General features: G+C 38.3%; 1 protein-coding gene across 3 annotated transcripts in view; it reads left to right on the top strand.

Annotated features, from left to right (window-relative positions):
- Positions 1–14,570, top strand: part of CDH5 (cadherin 5) — a 31,411-nt gene that overhangs the window by 13,881 nt on the left and 2,960 nt on the right. For all 3 annotated transcript variants that reach the window (XM_035336998.1, XM_035337000.1, XM_035336999.1), the window contains exons 2-11: positions 3,957–4,157; positions 6,472–6,760; positions 6,850–6,966; positions 7,939–8,103; positions 8,509–8,696; positions 10,446–10,699; positions 11,291–11,433; positions 12,228–12,352; positions 13,446–13,554; positions 13,839–14,084. In XM_035336998.1, the coding sequence (XP_035192889.1) occupies positions 3,969–4,157; positions 6,472–6,760; positions 6,850–6,966; positions 7,939–8,103; positions 8,509–8,696; positions 10,446–10,699; positions 11,291–11,433; positions 12,228–12,352; positions 13,446–13,554; positions 13,839–14,084 (1,825 nt within the window). In that variant the 5' untranslated portion in view covers positions 3,957–3,968. The remainder of the gene's footprint in view (positions 1–3,956; positions 4,158–6,471; positions 6,761–6,849; positions 6,967–7,938; positions 8,104–8,508; positions 8,697–10,445; positions 10,700–11,290; positions 11,434–12,227; positions 12,353–13,445; positions 13,555–13,838; positions 14,085–14,570) is intronic.

Here is a 14,570-nt window from a genome sequence, read left to right as displayed (position 1 = left end):
AAGACTAGTACAAGATATTAATCTGATCAGCACAGCATTTCAGCTACAACTGTCTGCTTATTTATCAAAGTCTCCGTACAGAGACCTGGTATAACTTCTACTTAACATGCAAGCATAGAACAAGTTTCTTTTCTAACCAAACTAACCTCACATAAGCAGCAATATATATTTTAAAGAGAAAATTACACCAAGAGACAAATAGAACAAAGAAAAACAAATGTTCATACAAATATTTCATCAAATGTGTTTTCATTACATGGACACTTTATTTGTATTTGCTGCTCATCAAACTTACACTTGATTACTTATGAAAACAACTCATAAAATGCAAACTTTTAATTAGTACAGTATTGTCTGCATCTCCACCTGATTTCTTTTTTAATAATTACTCCCAATCTGCGAATAAAAACTACACCATATGAGTCATGTGTCCCACAAATCAGTTTGAATATCAAAATTTCTCAGTTAACTGTCTATAGCACCCTGCAGACCAAGAGTTATTTGCTGAAATAATTCAACACATAAAATGAATAATGTTGGTGGAAAAAAACATCATTTGCTGAAATAGAATTTAAGAGCATAGCAAGAAGCTTAGCTATTTGAATAATCCATTCCCCTCCTAACTTTAAGGAACATTTATGGCCCCTGCTTAAAGTAGAAAAAAAAAAAAAGTTTAAATTATTGGTCTAATCGGTTAGAGACAGAAGGGTAACTGGAGACTGTGTGTTAAGGCAGACCTGCAATGGGACCTCACATCAGCAAAGCAGGGGAAGGCACACATTTGACAGGTCAGTCACAGCACAAACTGTGCTGTCCTCTTCTCCAGAAGTGTGGCCACAAGGGTCATCACTTCAAAGAGTGCTGCCTATTTGCTTTTCTCAGTCCTGGCAGCCACAGTGAATGTGAAACAAAATGAAAAGCTGATCCTTGCATGTCATCCGCCTGTCATCCATCCTAAACTTTCTTGCCTCTGACTCCATGGGACTGCATTCCCCTGCTCAGGCATGGGAATCTCTCTCTTCTGCTGCTACCTCTGCCATTTCAAATGAGATCTGCTGGAAAAGAAAACTATCATGGCCAGAAAAAGACAGAGCATTTAGTAAAGCCTGTCAAGAGCTAACAGCCATGGAATGTGGCCTTCACACTAGGACAGTGCCCTTATCCAGTTACTGCTCGGCAGGGTCCTGCTTCTGAAGTGTTTGTACGCACTGCCAAAGAAGGGTATTCTTAAATACTGTGATGAATTCAATTACGGATTCGACAGCAACAGAGGCTTCCAGCTGCAGAACAGAAAACTGGCATGGTATCACAAGAGGAACTCCCCTCAGAGTCAGACTGTCCTATGGAGTCACACACATCAAACGCCCCTAGGAAGGACAGCATGCACAGTGCTCAAGAGTGCAGTGTTACTTCTACTGAAATACAACATGCTGAAAGATGCCAAAGATGAAGCAGGAGTCACCTTCTGCAACAGGCTCTTCTATCTCAGTCTGTGTGACATACAGTGCATACAAGAGGGCAGGCCCGAACTCCATCAAGTTGCTTACAAAGGGACCTTTGCCTTACAAAGGATGCTGGACAAGTATTAACAGGCAGCTGATTAAGTGGAAGTGAAACCACCTTAAAATGTGAGAACATGAAGATAGGTCAGCTGAGTGGAAGGGTTAGCTTAATTTCCGGCTGAAATGTGCATCTATTTAAAAGATCCAGCCTAGTGCAGAGGTTATAAAAGGCCTCCAATTAAAACAGCGGGTTGCGGATATTACCACAATATACAGTAGTATCAAACACAAGCCCAAGGGACATCTTAGCCTTTCACGTGCTTTCTGTATCGATAGCCAAGCTTTCAAACAAGGCTTGAACTGTGGAACACATATAGACTACCTACTTCAAAGGAGAGTTGGATCCTCCGGCATAGTCAGAATATTACCAGAGTCCCAGAGCTCCTAGACAGGTAACTGCACGCTCATTATGAATTTGAGCCTTCAGTTTCTGATAAGCAGTGCCCCTACATAGGGGCAGAAAGGGTCTTGGAGTTGCTGTTGCTGGTAATCCTTCTCAGCGTCAGCTGGAGAAGTGTGACCTGAGGGCATGGCAGGCTCTGAACCGATGAAAAGAGAGGCATTACTAGGAAAAGATCATAGGGAAGACACAAAACTTCTCCTTACAAAGCAGATCCATACAGAGACCAGTATGCTTTAATGGAGATTTGACTATTTAAGCTAAAACTGCTTTCTGCAAGGATGTTTGTAGATGCATCAATCACAGTGAAATGCATGGCAGCTTAAGTGGGCAGCGCTGTCCTCAGTTTCCCCAACTAACCTCTTTCCTACAGCAATTCAGGAGATCCCCACTGGACCATAGCACAAAAGGAAATGACAGTTCAAAAACTGTGGTCTGTTTTTCCAAAACTATGGTCTGCAGTAGCTGACATTAACCAACTGGTTTTCCTTTGGTTACCGTGTTTTATAATTTTATGAATGAAAGACAGATCACAGCAGAATCATACTCAATGCCTTACAGCTCTAGTTGTGGAGTATTTGCGTGAACAAATCAAAGCAAAACAGCTCAATCTTACTAATTTTCCTTAAAAAATAATTAAAAAAAAAATCAAAGCCAAAGTAAGTGCATAGAATGCAAAGAGCCAGCTGAATCAAAAAAGTGTTATGTAAAGCCCCCCCATAAAGAACAAAGAACAGTTTGGCTATTAAAAAGCAGCTTTGAAGCCAGCCCATTTAGTCATTTCCTACACATGGACAAAAGGAATGATCTGCAGATCATGTAAAGAGAGCAAAGCAGAGGAAAGCAAAATTTCATGGTAACTAAAATCTTTTTACTGATAATGATGCTGCACTGAAAGATAACATTGATCACCTAGTTACCAAAGAGTAATTAGGAAAACATCTCAGGAAATCCTGCCCAAAATATTAACCTCACATCTATGAACCTGTGCAATGTCAACTTCTCTATCACAATTAACTGTTTGATTTTTGAGGTACACACTGACAGCTCCTAAAAGCTAATGGAAAGTAATTTATGTGTAATTTGAAGTCTGATTATTTGAGTGTTAAATATCCCTGACAGTGCTTTATATTGCAAATGGAAAATTTAGTGGAGATACGACAATCTGCTAAGAAAGTCAGGCCTAAAGTTTGCTAATATTAACATATCAGGTAAAAAAAAAAAAAAAAGGTTTTGCCTGAAGATAAGTTAATGAATTATCCTTCTGTATATGTTAAAATCTGAGAATAAGGGATAAAGGAACTTTATATATGCCTTCACACATTTCAAAAGACAAGGAATTGAATCAATAAACAAGCTCTCTGAGCAAGATAATTTGCTACACTGTACTTGGAATTGATTGAAAATTCCATGATTCATTTTTTTCCAAAAAAAAAAAAAAAAAAAAAAAAAAAAGTTTTATTTTAAATCAATATTTTCCATACGAAGATATTGACTGCAGTATATTTTGTGTCTGGCCAAGTCAAAACATTGCATTTTGGTTTGTCAAGCTCTACCATTTCATTTCAAGTTGAGTTAACATAAACTTTGATCTGGTTCAGCTTCAGCGTTGCTTCCCATAGCTGCTCTCTCCCATGAGCTATGATCTGCAGTTGAACTACACCTTCCGTGATGCACTAAGGGTGATCTTTGCTGCTGATCCTTCTCTTCAGATTAGCTCAAGTGGATGCTGAGCTTTATGCTAGCTTTAAAAACTTTAACATGTTTTACTTAATTCAAATACTTTAAGTGGTTTCTACAATTGCCATCTCATTTGGTTCAAATTGTTTTGTGCCTGATGTTTCAATTTTTGATTCTAAGGCAGATGTAAAGAAATACAGAGAGTAATCAAACTTTCCTCTAGGAGAAAATCACATTTGCATTTATTTGTGTGCTCTGATGAATCTGATTTTTTTGTTATTTACACAGTTTTCATACTTTATATTACTTCCTAGGCTCAGAAGAAGATGAAGAAGCTTATTCTGCTTTTGGCATTGTTCTTGGCTCCAGCTTTTGCCTACAAAGAAAGTCAGAAAACAAAACAAAACTTTTCTTCAAACAATACCAGTCACAAACGACTTAAGAGAGACTGGATATGGAACCAAATGCATATCAAAGAAGAGATTGATACACCATTACCACACCATGTTGGCAAGGTAAATAGCAGGCTATCAGCAATGAATAATTAGAAATGCAGGCAGCAGATGAGCACCTTGAGAATTACTTGTTTGCAGTTTAGGCAGAATTCACGGAAAAAAAAAGGAAACAGAAGTCAAACTTAATTCCAATATAACAACCTGGTACAATCTTAAAATGGGCACAGAGTAAATCAAGAGTAACGTCAAAGGGATTCTAATTCTTTTGAAGAATACAAACAAATTTTAGAGAATGACAAGTATGGAGCACCCACAGTGACGAAACAATGCATTGCATGCAGGTGCACAGTTAGGAAGGAAGTCTGGCAGCTGATATACGTCGATATTTTTCTGGTAGTTTAAGATTCTCTCTTTCAAAAACCTGGGAGATCAGCTAATAAAAACATATGTGTTAAAAAACATATAGTTTACATCCCTCAGCTTGGACAAAAAACTGAAGTGCTGTTACACAATCAAAAATTTGTTTCACAAAGTGAAGGAAAATAATTTTTAAAAATAATAACAAGCATTGACCTGCCTGAAAACTCGTTTTCTTCGGGGCAGTGCTCATAAAATCCTATGATTAACTGCATATCACCCAGACAAAGTTCTCCCAGTCTAGTCTTTCAAATTGAACTACTTTGACACTTTTCAGATAAATGCAGTTGTACATTTTCCTCCCATGTACAACAATCAGCATCTGTCAAGGCTGTTTCAGTAAAGTGAAACAGACCTTTCTGGATCAGTGCTGCTCACTGGCAGAAAGCATGCGCGAGAGAGAAAAGAGGCCATAGGGTACTCTCAGCAAACACTGGGTATCTCTGTTTCATTTCAGACCAATTCAGTAGCAGATTGAGGAGAATGCTTTTATTCCTGGAGCTGTCCTAAATAAGAGTAATTCACTTTGTACTGTGCTTTGTGGTCTTTCAACAGTGGAATGCTTCTGATTACTTTTGCAATATCTGTGTTCAGCGCATTGCATTTGCAGGATTGAACACTTGATAAACCCCTTAAAGAAGGCAACAGCAGCAGCACAGCAGAACTGAGTGACAGCTGCAGGAGTATGCTGATATGTTTGGATTTTATCTTTCTTGACCTTGGAGGCTTCCCTTTGTACGTTCATTCTCAGTTTTAGCAAAGGCAATCTTGGAATTCTTATACCTTTTACACCAAATAAGTAAATAAAATCTGAGAAAGAAGTCACAGACTATACTATCTTTGAGACAAAGGTGGGGTTATTTCTCCTCTTATATCTCCAGAGTTGCAAGCTGCTCTACAGCAGCGCCAGCAGTCAGAAGCATGATTAAGTATGTGGAACTAGGAAAGAAAATTTTAATAACACATTTCAAAAGAGAAAACATAAATGAAAGAATGTTCAACAGTAAATGACAACTACAGGATAAATAAAATCCTGAGTACCAAACAGCTGCAATTTATGATAACATCAGGAACAGAAGACTAGGAATTTTTGGTCAAACCCAGCAATTACTAATAAATGGCTTGCTGAAATAATAATGCTGATATAATGCACAGAAAATGGTGGTTTAAACCTGCTAGCAATATACTTAGAGGGGTAAAGGTATAGAAAGGGGAGAATCATCAGATCGTCTCCCGATTAAATAAAATAATGTGCAAAAACATTTAGAATTGGATTAATTTACATATAAAAACTGATTAATGTTTATTCCTTTTATCCCATCCTTTTTTTTTCGGAGCATATGATCTTAAATTTTAAACTCTGCGGAGTGAAAATTTAATCTTGCTGTCATAGCCTTGACTCTAAAGACTGACTATGAAGTAACTGCATGTGACTACACCCAAGAAAACTGTCAGCTATGGCAGGAATTCTGCTAAATGACAAATAATAGAGAATAATACTAAATAATGTGAAAAGCTGTGAACACAGATTTGATTCCGTAATTGTGTGAAATCTAAGCAAAATCTCCACTAAATTCTGAAAGGTATTTGCTAACAAGAGAAGCTCAAACTGAATGTGGTGGTGCATGTATTTCAGACACAACGAGGTTAATGATTTTTATATGTAACTGCATGAACAATTTATATCATTAGGAAATGTGAGATATAATTTAAAAAAATTAGCTAAAAAAATTAGAAGCACGTTTCAGTCTGGATGCATTTTTCATCCTATAACCCGGATTGCTGTACTATTGCTTAGTTCAGTAATACCCCATCTGGCAACACAATTCCTGATGACTCTTCTGGTTTCAAACTGAGTCAGGAGAGGTCAGTCACATTTGTGTGCACCTTCTGGTAGAAACTGTTTTGAATCCAGATTCCAAAGACCACCTTTATCTCTTTGAATTATACCTTCTAGATCACATCGAGTGTAAGGAACAACAACGCTAAGTACATTATTGAAGGTGAATATGCCAATACCATCTTCAAAGTGGAAGAGACCAGTGGTGATGTATACGCTTTTGAGAGATTGGACAGAGAAAAGAAAGCAGAATATGAGCTGACAGCTCTCATTATTGACAGAAGAAACAACCGGTCACTGGAACCACCATCTAAATTTATTATCAAGGTTTATGATATTAATGACAATGCCCCTGTGTTCGTACAAAAGGTATTCAATGGATCTGTCCCAGAAATGTCACCAGTAGGTACGTTCTTCCATCACTCATTTTCCTTCGTGTCCTTGGCTAAAAAGCAAAATTTGTACTAAATGTGCTATTTGATAATCCTTTTCTAGGAACCTCAGTTACCAAAGTGACAGCTGTGGATGCTGATGACCCAACAGTTACAGGTCATGCCACAGTTACCTATCAAGTCATTAAAGGAGATGAATATTTCACAGTTGATGACTCTGGTAGGTCAAATATGCAAGTGTCAAACTTCTACCTTAAGCTTTTATAAAAACACAATTTTAAGCCGCTTTCTTTCTGGACAAGGGAGATAATAAGTCAAAAATTTAATTTCAACTATAATTTGGAAAGATTTTTCATTCACAATGACACAATGCCACTGCATCTGAAAATGAACTAATAAAGCCAGACTATTAGGTACCATGAACTAACTGAGAATATGAAAGGTCATTTTCTTCCCACTGATGAAGAGACTGACTAGGACGTAATACGTGTTTATGTTTCCAGTTTAGCATGGATACCATTTCTTTGACCAACCAGAAAAAGAGGAATACATAAAGAAGCAGCATTCCTATAAATTAACTGTGAAAAAAATCTTTAAAAAGACAGTCAAAGGATAAATAGGGATTACAACCCAAGAGTATTCCCCACAGCTTTGCAAATTTGGCACAACAAACGATAGGATACGCACTTCCCAAGTTAGCAGAGACCTGGAGTAGGTCATTACATACAAAATGAACTGCATTTTATTGGTATGATTTTGACTTTGAAGTTTGGTTTCCTGTTTCTAATCAGTAACTCATCCCATTGCTTTCCTAAACTTCTTTTGTTTCAAGTTTGTCCAGTTTTAAAAATAATCTCAACATGTCTTGTAAGCACAAAGCATACTGGTTCTCTGGAGCAACTACATCAGATAATGATGTGGCTGAACAAACTCTCTAGGTGCTGGAGTGGCTGAGTTTAGACATTTTTTAACTGTTTCTAAGCAGCAAAGATCAATTTAAAGGAATGTACCAAAAATCTCCCAAATATGCCATCGTATAGAAAGATTATAACATTTTTAGTCTTAGAAAAATATCAGTGTAAAAACACTAGTTACAGTTGAATGTGTGGCATAAGACCAAAACTTGCTCTCAAAATTAAAAGATGTTGGATGTGCTACAAAATCTAATCATATTCAATATTATATTTTTAAGGTGTGATTTTTACAACCAGAGCTGATTTAGACAGAGAGAATCAATCAACGTATGAAATTATTGTTAAAGCAAAAGATGCTCCAGGGTTTTCTGGGGATTCAAGCACAGCTACAGTCATTATCACTTTAACAGACATCAATGACAACTTCCCCGTATTCAAACACCGTAAGTATAATGCAAGTGATGTATTATTTGGAAATCAAAGGCTGATATGAATAAAACAAATTTACATGAGAATTCATTGCAATTCAACTTTCTTAAAAGTGAACGAAATAATCTTACATATTCAGAAGGCTTCTGTATTTCAGCACTAGCTGCATTTCCTGGGTGAAGCACACCTAGAGTAGAAAATAAAGATCAGTATTAGTTTTCGGTAGTTTTATAACGAACTTGAATATTTTGAGAAGTAATTATACTTCAAAAAAAAAAAATCAGTGTTGTCTGTAAGGATCAATAATGCTAAATTCTCAATGATTCTCTGTATGTCTATAAACCAAGAACAACCTTTAACTAAGCTCTAACTTCCATGTGCACAATCTTTATGACTCATTTGTTGATTTTTTTTAACAGCATCATTTCACTTTAAAGTTCCTGAAAACGTTTCAGTAGGAGGAGAAGTTGGCAGAGTCAAAGTGGAAGACATTGATGAACCACAACACAGAAATACAAAATACAGTTTTGTCAGAGGAGATTACAGGGACACCTTTGAAATTGTAGCCAATCCATACACGAATGAAGGAATTATTAGACCAAAGAAGGTACTTTTCCCAGTAACAAAGAAAGATGATGATTTTGTTTTTCCATGTGTAACAAGTGTTTGATTCGGTTTGGGACAAGCAGCAGGGAAAAACAGGAATGCATGGAAGTCACAGCGTGAAAGGTATTCATCCTGAAAATGCCGTTCTGTGAGCTCTGCAAGAAAAGCTGGTGATTTACCAGCCTGTTTCAATTGCCAGTCCTGGGTAAATCTGGAATTACTGCAGAGTGCAATGGGGACTATGTCAGATTTACAGGTTAGGCGCTTGGGGCTCCTCTCAAACTTCAGACATTTGGATGCTTCAAAGAGCGAGTGAATTTAAGAGATGAATCAACTAACCAAGTCAAATAATCTTTCTCTTCTGCAGCCAAAGAGAAACCAAAGTAGAAAATGTGAGCACGTACACCTGACCACTCTTCTAAAAGTGCTCTTTACAAGTGTGGCATTTGCTCCCATCTTAGCCACGGCTCCCTTACTTTCCTCAATTTTTTCAAAGCTTCCCCATTACTTCCTGCTAACTCTTTAAGAGGGCCCAGACTCTCCAAAGCCTTTATTACGGTTTGTTCTTTGTTTCTTAATTCTCAAACCTACTTAATTTGTACCAAGGGACATTCTTGCATTATGCAGAGCGCTGCCAAGCCAAGCGTTCATTTATTTTATTGATTTACAGTGAAAAAAGGGGAGGGAGTGCTATAAATTACCTCCTGTAATCCTCAGATTGACATGAATGTGTTTTTTACTTCCAAGCACCTCTAACTATTAATACCAGGAATGTCATTATGAAGAAAACTTTAACGAAAAAAAGCAACCAATGTTCCAAGACTTCAGTAAAGTCTTCAGCTGTGCTCACACTAGATGTTAGCAGCTGTCCTTCACCAAAGGCAGCCCTTCCCCTGATCTGCCCAGGGCCCGGAGGAATGTGTTGCTTGCTGACTTCTGCCCTGAGGAAGAGCCCCTCACACACGCACAGGCTGATCTGGATGCAGCTCATCCTTAAACAGGCAATGGGCAAAATTCTCCCCAGTGTTTTGCAACCTGCTTTCAGTCACAGGTGTATGTCATCATTTTAAGTATACAGGCAGGTGAGATACAATTTCACCTGATAGATAAGCACTGCTATTTCCATTTGCAATGTCCACTCAAAAAAGAAACAAAAAACAGAGTTGCCAGTATTAACTATGGCTTATTTCACAGCATACAATCTCAGGGTACAGTGCATAGGGACCCAACCTGGGAGACAAGAGACCGCTGGGGCATTTCTTAGTGCCCTAGCTGCTGGCCTTCCTTCCATTGTGGGATTCTTTTCATAATCTCGTTTATAGGAAAAACAAGGAAGCAGATGTCATTTATCACTAAATTCCGCAGCTATCGCTCAGTGCAGCTCTGAAGTCTGCCTGGAAGGAAAAGAGAGAAGAGGAAAATCTGGCCCTCAACCCTGGAGGAAAAGGAGCTAAACAATTTTTGGTGGCTACAGAATTATAAAAAGAAAATTATTTAAACCCAGAAATAATTGCTGCACTTGGAATACTGAACGAATCTGTTCAAAACCAGAAGTTGCTCAAGCCACTCACTCCACTAATGAAAGAGAAGTTCAGTTCAGATATGCGTCCCCCAGAGTCTATCCAGAGTGCGGTTCACTATTATTTCCCAATACAACTAGAGCACAGAGCTTTAATTTGCATATGTAGCTAATGCAAAGTTTACTTAGACACGACAAAAGAAAGACTATCTGTGTTTGTCTTTCTTCTAGCCCCTGGACTTCGAAAAAGTAGCAGAATACAGGTTTGACATTGAAGCAACAGATCCCACAGTTGATCTTCGCTACTTTAAATCCGGTGGCTCTAGGAGCATTTCAACGGTTACCATTGAAGTCACTGACGTGGATGAGCCTCCTGTCTTCACTAAGCTACCATATGAATTTAAAGTAAAGGAAAATGATCCAGAAAAAAAAACACTTGGTTCAGTTTGGGCATACGACCCTGATGCAGCTAAACGGAAAATCAGGTAACACAACACCAGCTTCAGTAATTCTATTTTAAAGTGGAGAATCTGTTATTGATTCCAAGAATTTGGCAAACAAGTGAGACATTGGCCCTATTTTTCAGACACTTACAAGCATGAAAAAACTACAATTTGATTTTTTCAGTCACTGCAGCCATAGGTATATATGGCAGCCAACAAATATGAGCATGAGTTACTTGCACCTATTTAATTACTGCATAAAGTCACTGATAAACCACTTGAACATTTATGGGAAAATGCATAATCTTGGATAACTTTACGTGGTTGCAGTTGTAATTTATTGTAACAATTTTTATCATAACTTTCTTGAGCATGTGATTTGAAAGGAAAACATTCTTAAACAGCAAAACAGAATAATCTGGGAACTTTTAGGATGGGTATGTTATGCTCTCACAGCTCGCCTAATTTTAGGGAAATCTTCAGAGACTGCCTAGTCCTGATATAAATGCAACTTGTTATACAGCCGTCAGGCCTTCTCCTATGAAGAACTGAAGTGAAACACAATATTAAAACCCTTGTACTAACATAACTCTTTTTAAAAAAAAAAAAAAAAAAAAAAAAAAAAAAAAACAGATTTGTTCGACGAAGAGCTAGTCCTAATGGAGACTACATTAGAGTATCTGACACTGGAATGATTCAACTTCCCAAGCCCCTGGATAGAGAATTCAGTTCCTCCTACAACATCACTGTAGCAGCCCAGGAAATCCTGGAAGATGGTAAGTGCTATCCATTTCCTTACTTGAAAGAAAGCAGTGGGTGACTTTACAGCAGGACTGTACCTTATCAAGAAGGAAAGCCACAATCTGACAGCTTGTTTCCACTAAGCTACAAATGAAACGGATGCTCGCAGGGTTTGCACAGCAACCTTCCAAATCAAATGAGTGTCTACAAATAGGTCAGAGAGTTTTAAGATTTGGGCCCTAGCTATTACTAAAATGCTTTCAGTTTGTTAAAAGGAATGAAAAGGGCATGAGGAGAGGAAGGAGCTTGGGAAACAGGCATAAGCCTGTGCTTGGAGCAAACATCCCAGCCAGTGTCACCCCCCTACACAGAGGTACAAGACCTGCCCACCAAACTTGCTGCCCAGCCAGCTCCGCTCAGGCTGGGGAAGCCAAGAGGGCTGGGCCCCTCCCCAGAGTCAGTTTTGGGGAGGACAGGCTTTTCTGCAGGGCAAAAGGTACTTAATAGTATGGGCATGCTGTGCCAGCGCTCTTAGGGCCAGAGAATGATGTCGGAGGACACCACAGCCACACAGTCTGGGAATCAGGGAGCCACAAACAATTGTCATTTTTCTTCTTTGTGGATCCTTGATGAATTAGGCCAATACAAGAGTTTCCAGAAAATAAATCTGAACCTGTCAAAGGAAAAGTTTAAATGAATGGTGGATCTAGAAACTCCCCGTATTCAGCATGCAGGAGTCACAGAGGTGGACATGAGCAGTGGAAAGGGGGAGCTTTACAGCCCCACGATTCCAGCTTTCTCAGAGACATGCATGTTGCTCTCATTTCAGGCCGTCTTTCTGACAGAGAATCACACGCCCAAGTTCACGTTATAGTCATTGATGAAAACGACAACGCTCCAGAACTCATTTATCCTGAGGAACCCAGAGTGTGTGAAAATGCTGCTCCAGGAAAGGTGAGACAGGAGGAGGGGCTTCTCCCTTAAACCTGGATTATCTACTTGGAAGCTTAAGCCAAAAATGTCTTTTATTAAAAGATAGTCTCAGTTTTCACATTCAAACACCTGATCATTTCAGTGATTTCCAAAATGTCAGTGGTTAGAAATCTCTCTTCAGGACTTCACACTGTTGGAATATTGACTTTCACCTCCTTGCACACATGGGCTGTGCAGTTCCTCTCCCTCCAGGCTTTTAAGTATGTACGTGCTTCAGCAATTGAACCCTGAAGCAAGGCAACCCTTGCAAAGCAAAAATTAGCAGCTCACTTTTTTTTATCACGTGAATGCTTACGCTTCACAGTGAAAACAAAACTATTTCAAAAAACTGGGAGAAATATTGCTATGTATAACATTACTGTAACATTTATCGGAGTGCAAGCACCTGAATGCATGAAGAGTGATAGCATTTGTGCGTTTAGATGTTTGACCTCAGACACAAGAACTTGTGTAGCCTACACATACAATGTTAGATTAAAAGAGACGCTGCCACAGACTGGATGCACAAGGTATTATTAATGGAATCTGTTAGAACACATAAGGTATTATTTCACCTTTAAATTAATTTTTAAATTACATTTGGGACATAATCATATATATTCTTTATATTTTATACGGCTAATGTATCCTAGGTTGAGGTTTTGAAAAAAAGCATGTCATTCAGGAGCAGCAGTCCCAGTGGCATTCACTTAATGAGCCTCATGCTTCCAAATAAGTTAAACACTTTAGATAATATCCATTGTGGATATATAAATGAAAATTCAATCCATGTGACTCTGAGCATAAGACTTTTTTATGCTTTATTGATACAAGATTTCATCTTTTGTTTCCCATCTGTGAATGAAAGTGAGACAGCTCTTTTTGAAGAGCTACAAGGAAATTACTTCCCTTGAAAGAACTGGAAGAGGAACATCATAAGATATCTTTGTCCTGCCCTTTATTGAGGGGTTACACAGGATACAAAGCCCAGCACTAACTTATATACTGTAAGCGTTTTTATCACTGGAGGCAATGTATACTGAAATTTATGACCTCTTCCATCTTACCTTTATAGGTAATCATCAGGATTTCAGCTACTGACAAGGATGAAATATCACCTAGAGGTTTCTTCAAATACTCCCTGGCCACAGAAGATAGCAACTTCTCGTTGGTTGAGAACCACGGTAATGTGTCCCTGCAATGCATTTTCTCATACAGCCGAAGTGAGACACTAGGGCACAGGGGAGAAAAGCTGCAGTGATGACCTATGATTGGTCCAGCTGAGCTAAGAAAATATTTTTAAAGGCTTAACCTACTGGAAAGAAAATGTTGTTTGTTGCCACCCAAGTTTCACTGGGTTCCCTAAAGGCTTGCTCTGTCAAAGGGGAAGATGTACCAAATGACTGATAATCTATAAGGAAAATCAGGTAGAGATTATCACTTAATTAGATGTCATTGCTTCCTCCAGATAACACAGCTAATATCACTGTCAAGTATGGACAGTTTAATCGTGAACTTGCCAAAATCCACTACCTGCCTGTCATCATCTCAGACAACGGTGATCCTGAGCTCAGCAGCACAAATACACTTGTTATCAGTGTCTGCAAGTGTAATGAAAAAGGCGACTTCACTTTTTGTGAGGAAAGAGCTAAACAAGTTGGAGTTAGTATACAAGCACTGGTGGCAATTTTTGTCTGTATCTTCACAATCATCGGTAAGTTATTCGACTTTGCTTATGTTCTCTAACTTGTGGGGATTTCCTTTTTGTTTTTTCTTAACTGAGGTCCAAAGAAGCTTTATGGCTATAAAATGGTCACAAAGGCAGAAAAACTGTAACTATATGATTCATCTCACTTGCTTTTCTATTTGGCTTGTTAGTTTAGTTTCAACTACAAACATGTTCATTCTATTGGAAAAGGTGAGTCATTGGAAAGGTTGTTGCACGTATGCATAATATATTTGATTTACTATTACCAGACTCACATGCAGCTATAAAAAGGAAATTTGTGCAGGGGCAGTAACAACAGGATTCCTGTTTTCAAGAGCTGGAAATACTTTCAGCAGTACAGTGAACTTATATACATAAGTAAATCGATAAATCAGCAGAACAAAACTTATTTGCTGTACTTTGAATCTGTCAAAGAATGGGCAAATTCTTTTTTGCTTGAGAAGAGGCCTCCTTTGCAATTACCATGCAAGA

Source organism: Oxyura jamaicensis, chromosome 11 (genome assembly GCF_011077185.1).
Source record: "Oxyura jamaicensis isolate SHBP4307 breed ruddy duck chromosome 11, BPBGC_Ojam_1.0, whole genome shotgun sequence".
Classification (NCBI taxonomy): domain Eukaryota; kingdom Metazoa; phylum Chordata; class Aves; order Anseriformes; family Anatidae; genus Oxyura; species Oxyura jamaicensis.
The sequence above is the reverse complement of the archived record's forward strand: the minus strand, read 5'-3'. Positions and strand labels throughout refer to the sequence as shown.